The sequence below is a fragment of the Protomyctophum bolini genome (genome assembly GCF_963924005.1).
Source record: "Protomyctophum bolini genome assembly, chromosome: 18".
Classification (NCBI taxonomy): domain Eukaryota; kingdom Metazoa; phylum Chordata; class Actinopteri; order Myctophiformes; family Myctophidae; genus Protomyctophum; species Protomyctophum bolini.
In genome coordinates, this window is record NC_137879.1 from 30,901,551 (window position 1) to 30,912,370 (window position 10,820).

Consider the following 10,820-nt stretch of genomic DNA (forward strand, 5'->3'; position numbering starts at 1 on the left):
CAAATCTGGTGTCACCCAGTCCACTGGAGACAACAGGCCACCTCCATCTAATGAAACGGCACAGGCTCCTCCCGCGTGTAAGAAGCGGCCATCGACTTCACACTCGCTCGCTCATTCACTCAACTCTCTAGCTTAGGGAACAGAGGGCAGAGGGAGCCCAGGCAGCAAGTCGATTACCGCAGATAATACCTCCTCCTCCGAGTCACAAAGTCTCTATTGTGTACAGTAGAGTAGAGCTAGGGGGGGGGGGGGGGGGTGACACAATTAGTAAACCAAAGTACATGTGTATATTTGCTTTCTCCTCGTTACCTTATACAGCGATTCTGTAAGTGGTTCCCAAACTGTGGTGCGTGCATCCCTTGTGGTGCACGAGAACCTTCTAGGCCGGGGGTGCGCGACATGAAAAGGCTAATGGTGGTCTATGGTTTTATTTTAAATATATTAACATATTATGCCAATATATGGCAAGTATATGCAGAATATATATAGCCTATGCTGCACATATAAGCCATATTCAGGTTCATATATGTGCATATATGTGGATAAATAGGAAATGTATGTCCCTATATAGCAGTGTAAGGCAATAAGAAGAAACAGCAGGTTTTCCAAATGAAGCCCTGATTTAGAGTTCACTCTGTCGTCCTGTGAAAATAGCAGATCTACAAGCTCACCACCACGTGTCCAGTGGAGAATAAATTAAGCCTATAAGCGGTTCATCGTTGGCTTCCTGATGATTCTTGCTTTGTCATTTTCAGCTAACATTCGCGGGGGGAAATTGAATAAAACCCGAACCACAAGCCATGGATAATTGTTCCTTCTAAAATGCCACTGATTTCATTAGCTGGCCGTGTCATTATTTCCCATGCACACCCTCCTCCTCTGCGACGGACCGCCCAGTGGAAATGTGTTGCCTTCCCTTTCAGTTTGCAGTGAACAGAAATTGAACTATGAACTCCACTTGCCCCTTTGGTGAGGACACAGCCCATTGGTGCGTCCACGTGGTCACCACGGAAAGAAATCGCATCGTAAGGTGTAAACTTCCCGTAGAACAGGGAATGCAATGAAAATTGAATATGGAAATATAATATCGGGAGGGATTCGTCTTTTGGGGAAGGCAGATATGGCCGACGGTCTAATTCCAAATGATATGATATTCAACGGAAATATTGAGACAAGCATTTTATCAGTGTTGCCTTGTTGATACACAATGTATGTATTTGTACACTGTAGCTTTCATATAGCTTTTCATATACATTACAAGGAAATTCTACTTTTCATTGCTTGAATTATTATTATTTTTTCTAAAGTACCGTAGCATTAAAACATAGTTTCTAGCCCTATTTATTATTCATTTAATTTTTTTAAAGTAAAATTTGTTTTCACCTACAGTATAATGATGTGCCCAAATGTAACGGCAGGGATAAAGTGGTAAAATTAAAAAAAAACAAATGCTAATAAAAACAGTTTAATAATTAAATTAAAAATAATTAGCTATATATATATGACTTATTTTCTGTCTTTCATCTGCCATATTCTTTAGATTCATGGAGACTCTTTGTGTGGGCAGGTGATGAAGCAGTTAATTAGGGCCTGTTCCAGACAAGGGACATTTTCTGATGACGTCCACCTGGCATCAGCTCTCAGTGCCACAAAATGACTGCAAACCGCAATATTATATTACGATGGAACACTTCAAAAGGTTTTTAGCGATGCCTATGCCTATGGTGAGACAACCGGAAAAGGTGGCTATAGGCAAAGATGGGCACCCGGGGCACCTGGATCAATAATGCCAACCTATAGCAAAGTCAAGTCATGGGCTATTAACTGTCGCAGATAGTCGGACATACAGAAAAAAAAGAAAAGAAAAAAAGAAAAGTGTGCAGGGTGGGTGGGTGGGTGAGAGGGAGGGAGGGAGGGTAAGTCAGAGAAAGGAAGATAGAGGGAAAGATTGATAAAGGGGGAGAGGGATGGAACACACATGGCCCCTCAGGTACAGTGTTGTATTTCAAACCCGGTTGTGAAAGGATAGAGGGGGTTTGGGTCAATCAATCACATCATTAGCCTGCAGCTACACAGCCTTCTCTCTGTGTGGGCTGGCTCTGTGCCTCAGCCAACACACACTGCTCTGCTCTGGGCTCATTACCAGAGCTGAGGTCTCACCACTAGAGGGAGCTCTAGGTCACCGATCAGTCCTCTCTGGGAACGGCAGACTCTGCTGCCTCCGAGGTGCCTTGGCCAAAAACTACCTGCCAACCACCTCCTAGGAGGAGGAGGAGGCGGCGAGAGACGAAGGAGTCGCTGATGTCACAGTGTCACGGCGCTGACCGAGTTACGGTGCCAGCGCAGCAACAGTTCTCCATATGGTCAGATCTTAATTCAACCATTAATCCCTATAGACACTTTGTCATGATGACAAATAGGCAGTCAACAAGCTGGCCATGTGTCGCATCGCCACACACAGCACGTTGTTTGTGATCATGAAGATTTGCAAATTTCACATTTTTCTTTTTTTTTTAAATAAGAACTACCATAAAGAACACAGTGGGTGTTACATTAATGCCACTGTGTAGTTATCCTACACCACCACCACAGAGTCTCGGGTGACATCGATGCCCCCCCCCCTCCCCCCTTGCCGGTGTGGGACTCCACCCTCCACCTTTCCTTTCCCCTCTCCCTCTTCCTGACATGCCGCGATCTTCACAACAGAAACACAACCCATAGCCCCCGAGGTCACAGATGGTATACACCTATAGCTTATATAATATATATACTGTACCTATATAAGACCCATTCTACTGTCCCTGGCAAACCAGCAACGAACAACACTAGAGCTGCACTGATGAGGTGCAAACCAATGGCACCAATTCAAAGGCACACCTGTGTGTTGAGAGTGTAAAGAAGCATAATGCACTCTCAGGTGTAAAGAAACATACACTCTGAGTGTGTAAAACACGTACTAGTCACTCTCATTTTTTGTTTCCTACTGTAACATATTGTTCTTTTTTTCAGATAATGATGGGATTTAATCTCATCTTTATTCACAGACACGCGCGCACGCACGCACACACAATTCATACTGCAAGAGGTAGATAGAAGATGTTTTCTTTATCCTGTATAGACAAGACCGGAGACTCAACGGTTGCAATGTTGTTGTTGTTGTTTTTGCTGTGCACCAGTGTCTTCTGCCCAGCTTGGTGTGGTTGTAAAGACTGTTTTATACTTTGTTGCGTGCCAGAGTAATGCACCTGAAAATAGCCTAATATTTACAAGCTCACAACAGGAAGGTCGTCTTCCTGTCACGCTGGGACGCGTTGTGAGCATGCAGATCGCTTGTTTGTGGCACGTGAAAGTATAAGTCAGGCTTAAGTGTGCCATGACAGAACTACCATCAAGGACACAGTGGGTGTAACCACTGTGTCGTTATCCTACACCGCTGCCACAGAGTCCCCGGTATCGGCTAGTGTGTTTATGAACTCCAAAAACAAACACCTGCACTCCTGCAGTTCACTGTGTCATCTGAAGCAAATATAATGTACTCATTATTAGACGTACCGATAAGAAAGAAACATGGTAAATGGTGCATTTATATATAGCGCCTTTATCCAAGGCGTTTTACAGAGATTGTGCATTACATTCACCCATTCACACACACATTCATACACAGTTGGCGGCGGAAACCATGCAAGGCACCAACCAGCACATCAGGAGCAATTAGGGGTTCAGTGTCTTGCTCAAGGACACTTCGACACTAGCTCTGGGGGAGTTCGAACTAGCAACCTTGCGGTTACCATCCGGCCACTCTACCCCTGAGCCACCGCCGCCCCCACATGCAACCTGAAAGAGAAGCCTAACTCGAAACCGTAAACCAATGGATAGAAACTCTTCTCCATGGTCAATCGTCATATCATCCACTGGCACTCAAAAAAACCCTCTTCCTATCTCCTTCGGACAGAGCTGCACTGCACCTCTAATGAAGACATCAACACCCAAACAAAAGTGCTTGAAAATCGCTTCAGACAAAAGAGGTTATAAGTGTCTTGTATTGACAATGACAACGTTTCTCCACCCTGTCACAAACTGAATACATATCAACTACTCCGACAGGAACAGAACACAGTGGTTTGTGCCATTCAGAATGTATCCAAGGACAGAATGTAATCAAAGAACATTGGCATATTGTCAATAGGGATCCAGTCTTTCAAAGCCCCCTCCTGTGGAATACAAGACACTTCCTAGCCTACATAACATGCTAGTGAGAGCACAACTTCCCCCTACATCACGCTCACATTTCCTCTGGAAACAGCTCTGTTTCCTCTGGAAAATAATTACCCATGTCACTTCACACACAAAAAGTGAGGTAAAATAGCCGATAAACAAGTTTTTCTTTTTAGTTTGAATAGTTTCTTTTCGACAATAATGTCATGGCCAAAGTAGGGAACCAAACTGAAAGTGGTAAAAGGTCTTTTCAGATGGGCAGCGATTAATGCGCCTAGTAATACATTTTATTTTTTTTATCCCCCGATTTTGCAACCCATTTTTTCAGTGTCAATTATCTAATGTAATCCTGAGCTCTACACTTCCTCTGCCAACCTGGGGGGACAGCTGACTGACCTCATGCTTTCTTCTATGCATGAATCCAAGCTGCTTCTTTTCACCTGACAGGGGGGAATTTCCCTGGCCGGATGTAGCACGTGGAAGAAGGAACACGTTATTCCAACCAGTTCTTTTCCCCTCCATCAGGGTGCCTGACTGGCCAGGGGGAGGTAGTTTAGAGACCAGGATTACTGCATGTTTTTTGTGAGGGGACACGGGGAGAACATGCAAACTCCACACAGAAAGGCCCTTTCGTCAAACCCCGCCTCGGGTGTGGGCACTGATGACGCGGAGGAGGGAGCACGCCCACAGCGCCCATGGCGTCCCCAGCGGGAATTGAACCCAGGACCTTCTAGCTGTGAGTTGACAGCACTACCGACTGTGCCACCGTGCCCCCCCTAGTAATTCATTTTCAATGAGAGGCCTGCAGGGGTTTTTTTTGTACGTGCAGAGAAGTTGAGGGGCGACAACACACGCCTGCGACCTGGAGCAGACCTGTCGTTGATCCAGGCAGGCAACAACGTCTGTGTCACACGCTGCCCATCTGAAAGTTTATCCGAAGTCTGAGGAAGAGCCTGTGTTGCTCAAACATCACACATCAACACACAGTACACACTCATTCACTCAAACACACACACACACACACACACACACACACACACACACTCACAAACTGGCCTGTGGCTGACTCACAATGAAGCGCTCCTTCGTCCTGGCAGTCAGAGGCCAGTGAGGCGTCATCCGAGGGAGCCGACCGACCCAGGCTGTTACTACGGTTGTCATCAGAACTGTCCTCCTGCCTGGATTCAACTGAAAGTGTGTGTGTGTGTGTGTGTGTGTGTGTGTGTGTGTGTGTGTGTGTGTGTGTGTGTGTGTGTGTGTGTGTGTGTGTGTGTGTGTGTGTGTGTGTGCGCGCGTGTGTGTGTGTGCGTGTGTGTGTGTGTGTGTGTGTGTGTGTGTGTGTGTGTGTGTGAGAGAAAGAGAAAGAGAAAGAGAAAGAGAAAGAAAGTGAAACATCTTGGGGTCAGGAAGCTATTGTCACCACACAATGCCCGCCCCCCAACCACCCCCCCAACAGTCAACACACACACACACACACACACACACACACACACACACACACACACACACACACACACACACACACACACACAGAGACATTGAAGTAAAATACAGTGTATGTAAATAATATGTGAAGAGTAATTATACTATGGAGTGTGATTACTTACATTGGTCCGGAAATTCCTGTGGATTTCTGTAAAATTAAAGTGGCCGTGAATCAAAATGTGGCACTGAACATTAGCACTTTAGCCACACATAACATTTAACACATTTTGAATTTCAGCCTCTCCTGCTGCTATACCTACAGTTACCTACAGTGGTTTCCTGCAACAAAGGCCACTAAACCACACGTTTTCTCTGGCAAGAGAGCATGCAGCCCTTATCATGCAGTGCAAACAACAGCGTGTGCGCTGGTTGCTTCTGGAGTAACTTAGTAAGTCATTACATGCTCTACTTTTCATTGTGTTGCTCGATGGCTGCACGACGAGCAGCTTGAATCATATCTTGATAAAAAATATATTTTTCAATAGCTAAAGCATAACGTAATGCTAACACCAAAAGGGGTTCCCGCCCAAAATGTAATCCTGGTCCTTGTAGTAGGACTGGGTGATATGATATGGACAAAGAATATTGCATTCTTGACGATAATATACATTGTTTTAAATTAGCCAAGAATAGTAATAGAAATAGTAAAAACTGTAGATAGGTCTGCAGCTATTAGTACTATTGTTGGGACTATTTTTGAGTGGTTAAAGTGGTTAAAATCAGGAAAAGACAACACTTTTGCCATATCACGATAATACAATAATATGCAAAATCCCAGACAATCATCTCATAATGATATCAATATAATAATATATTGCCCAACACTACATAGACTGCCGCATTTTCCATATCATGCATGAAACTGGATGCATGAAATCATGCACCCAAACCAATGCAAACTGCATGGTGCAAATGTTCCTTCTTTACATGTCTTTACAACCTTTACATGACCGCAATTATCAGAGTGACCTCTTTCAAAATAATACATTTGTAATTTATCACAGGTCATTTAAGGATAAAGTTTTGGGGCTTTAATAATAAATAATGCAGTGTTGGATAAGGGCATCAGGAAGAATGACAGTGATAATACCACTGTATTATCACTGCTGCTTCCAGAGTCCTGCTGCTTCCAGAGGTCAAAATCCTACCGATTGTGGACCACTCTGAAGTTATTCAACAAGATGTCCCGTGTCTCTCTGGCATGTTCACTGAGGTTCTCATCCTGCAGGATGTCCGATACGAACAGCTCACAGTCTGAGAGAGACGAGAAGATGACACAGTCAGCATGGCAGTACTCAAGAGACTCTGGGAGACCAGTCTGGCAACACAACCCTCTCAGAGTTAAAGTGACACAATAAACAGACTCTTGAACCACAGCATCCCATTGCTGGGCATGTGATAATAGGTGAACATCTAGTGAAAATAGCAGAACTACAACCTTCAACGCGACACAATGTGACACGTTGTTACTTGTTAGTGTGTACTGTGTAGATTAGCTATTTTCAGCCAAAAGTTTTGGCGTAGAGTGAAAAATGAAAGCGGCCAAATATAGATCCCAGTTTATATAGGGTTTAAATGGTAAGTGTGGCCTTTTTCTATGTGACAACCAGGCAAAACATGTTGGACCTGTCCAACAAATCACTTATCTGATTAAAGAAAGTCTTTATTCCACGTAGATAGTACACAGAGATGCCAGTGTTCTTACAAAGCCACCTTTTGCCAACCTGGCAGTACATGCAAATATAGTAAATGCTAGGCAATGGGACTCAGTGAATGAGATTACGATCTATGGAAATCTGGTTTTCCATTGTAAAGGAGCGTGTGACGAAATGTTGCAGAGCTAAACAGTAGCCTGTGACAAAATTTCAAGATTCGTAATTCAGAATACAAATTAAAGATGTAAACATATGTAAATATTACATGTTATGTATGTGTGTACACCACACACACACACACACACACACACACACACACACACACACACACACACACACACACGTATGTGTAGCTAGTTGTTCTGCAGTTACTCCAATAACTGTAGCACACAACATTGTAGCATTACAGAGAATGAATTAGAAAAGCAGTTGACCTTACCCTCCAAAAGCCTCCTGATGTCCTCTGAGATTGCCCCCATCCTTAACTGAGCCCTGTACAAAAAAAGACTTTGACTGCCAGACTTGCCAGGCTTTCAAGAACGTTAGTCTCTCTCTTCAGCTGTGCTGTGGTAGCCTACTATACACTTCAAAACTCACAGCCCTATGGTAAAGATAGCAACGACCTGGAACACATTCTTGCAGATAAACATACACAGCGCCTGTGCATCTGTGACCTACTGTTCTGAAACAAAAGTGCCGGCGTACGTGTCTGCAGATTTGCACAAATTGGGGTGGAGCAGGTGCAGACAGTGATGACAACTTCCTCTGTGCTTTGGTCTCAACTGCCAGACAGGCCATGTTGATTGACGGAGTTGTCATCAGAGTGTATATCGTATCACCACAGTGCCTGCAGTAGGACATAAGAAAGATTGCCTGTAAATGGTTATGTTGGTCAGAATTTGGTCAGAATTTATTGAGAGGATAGCCCCTTGAGATGCAGCATCTCAGATTAGAGAGGGTTAAACATTACATTCAAGGGGTGCCCGCTGGCCTAGTGGTCCAGGCGCATGCCACATATAGGCTCTGACCTGACAGCGCGTCGCGTGTAGGATGAACAGAGTCAAAACATTGATAGTGTTTGTTTTTTTCCCTATAGGCTAGCTCTACAAATAATTTGAAATTTATTTTATTATTATATAAAGTATAGGCTACTGACAGCAGCTGTTTGTGCGGTTGGAGAATACTACTAACTACTAATCACAGAAGAAACTGGATTTTGCTCTGTTCCAAGTCAATGCCTAAAAAGGTCTCTGGAAATAAAAGACATATATAGGCAGGCTACCATAAAGGTAGGTGTTTTGGTAGAATGGATGAGTACAGTAGATAAAGTATGATGTAGGGCAGGCTATACTTCCTAACAACACAACGGTGTTGCACCTCTTACGAAATCTACAAATCTTCACCTCTTTATGTTTCAAGTAGATATAGGCTACTCTGGGGGATCCTGCCACGTTGAGGCATGTTTCTCCCTTGTCAGCTAGGAGACTGCATGGTGGTTAAGGACTGGAAAGCTTCATCTGCACCGTCCTGCACCCACTGGTACGCTTCGCTTGGACAATTGGACGCCTCTACGAGCGACTGTCATGCAGGATGCTTAATGGGATGGACAAATACGATTTAAAGTGTATCGGGATTCTGATGTCGTTTCAGGTGTTGGATTATCTTTCCACTCCCCGTCAGAATGTAACTCCCCACCGTTGTCCCCGGCTACAGAGCGCTCCACACCCGCCTCCCCTCTCCTCTCACTGTCCCCGGCTACAGATCACGCTATATAATGTAATATATATATATATATATAATGTATGTATATTTGTACACTAAATAGACATATTTTTCGACTCCCGTCAGAATCTAACTCCCGGTACTCACATTGAAGACAGACAGCCGTACAAATATTAACATTATATTACATTATATAGCGTGATCAGTGAGAGGGGAGGCAGGGACACGGGTGGGGAAGTTAGATTCTGATGAGGAAAAATGAGACGAGATATGACACCGGCTCTGAGTGAGCTGCATCTTTTGATAGTTTTAGTATTTTTTATAGAGGGACAGAAGGTAGGCTGACAGGAAATGGGGGAGAGAGATGGGGGAGTGACATGCAGTAAAGGCCGTCGGGATTGGGAGTCGAACCAGCGGTTCGACAATCGACTGGACCACCATCTTTTGATAGTACTGGAGGACTTGATGTCTGGAATTATGGCTGAGGTGCATGGGCTGCTGTATATGTATAGCCTATATGCTTCTGTGAAAAGAAATTGTTTTGCTTTTTTTGTTTGTTATGCGTTTTATTTTTTTTGTCTTTGTTGTGGCTGTTTAGCCTACTGTAGCATAGGCATACATAGCCCTGCATACATCCATGTAGCATACTGTAGCAGGGTAGTATACTGCCTACTACCCTGTGACTGTAAATAATTAATTTAAATCATATGTTATTTGTTTTGGCAAAGACCAGGGAACACACACAAATGTATATATATAGCCTATAACTAGGCCTTGTTCGGGCAGCCATGCCCATATTGACAAAATAGTAGGGTAATAATGTCCATAAGAGTTGGTTACATCCTTGATCCCCACAGGTGTGTTAGTAACTGATACTAATTAAGGCTCTGTCCCATTCAGAGCCATGGTGGCTCGGTTTCCATTTAATGTAGCAGATCGAGCCTTTTAGTTTCAAGCATGCAGCACCTCCCTTTGAACTGAATGGTAGAAAACATAATTAGAGGCCTATCATTGGTAACACCTGTGTTTACCCCGCCAGGCCTATTTAATTCCGTGCAGCTATCTGTCGTCAGTGTCGTGACGTGAAAATGGTCTTCTACTATCGGTCACAGGCAGGGCCTGGAGTCTCTCTTAGCTGGACCACTGTTCCCATACTTATTTTCTGTGTTAAACATCTATAACTGCAAGAATTCGGTATGTTTTATTTATGGTCATTTAAAAATATATATAGGCCATAGGCTAATCGTATAAATAAAGGGCTGCCTGTCGCCTATGGGGTAGCCTATAGGCTACGGGTAGCTAGGCTAGGTCTACATACCTGTTGAATTCATGCATGAGACCCGTCTTGATCCAGTTCTAGCTGGTCCGTCCACTGTAGCTGTTAAAGATGTCACGTTCTGTGTTTCTGTGTATTTTTGAGGGGCGCTATAGCCCCTCCCTCCTATATACAGCTTTTGTCCCACCTCTTAATATTTGCCATTGACAATGAAAGGAGAAATTAGGTCAAATGTCCGCCAAATAGCCTATGACGTAAATTTAACCAACCATGCACATAAATTCAGTTGTTCAATCATGAGATGATGTATGATGAACATGTATAATGATAAGAGCGCCCCTCACTTTTACTATTTATTTTCTGAAAACATTAGAGCCTACAAACCAAAGAGACTTCACTACACCATTCAAATATAGGCTGTATCCATCCAAAAACAAAACGCGCCTTCCATTTGGAGGCAGGATGCT

The 10,820-nt window shown here is 43.8% G+C and overlaps 1 protein-coding gene across 1 annotated transcript in view; it reads right to left on the reverse strand.

Annotated features, from left to right (window-relative positions):
• The window catches only part of skap1 (src kinase associated phosphoprotein 1), a 46,388-nt gene extending 35,947 nt beyond the window's left edge, over positions 1–10,441 (reverse strand). The window contains exons 1-5 of the mRNA XM_080788488.1: positions 10,396–10,441; positions 7,795–8,202; positions 6,849–6,954; positions 5,823–5,848; positions 5,287–5,403 (exon numbers count right to left, since the gene is read on the reverse strand). Coding sequence (XP_080644614.1) covers positions 5,287–5,403; positions 5,823–5,848; positions 6,849–6,954; positions 7,795–7,834 — 289 coding nt within the window. The 5' untranslated portion in view covers positions 7,835–8,202; positions 10,396–10,441. The remainder of the gene's footprint in view (positions 1–5,286; positions 5,404–5,822; positions 5,849–6,848; positions 6,955–7,794; positions 8,203–10,395) is intronic.
• Between the last annotated feature and the right edge of the window lie 379 nt (positions 10,442–10,820).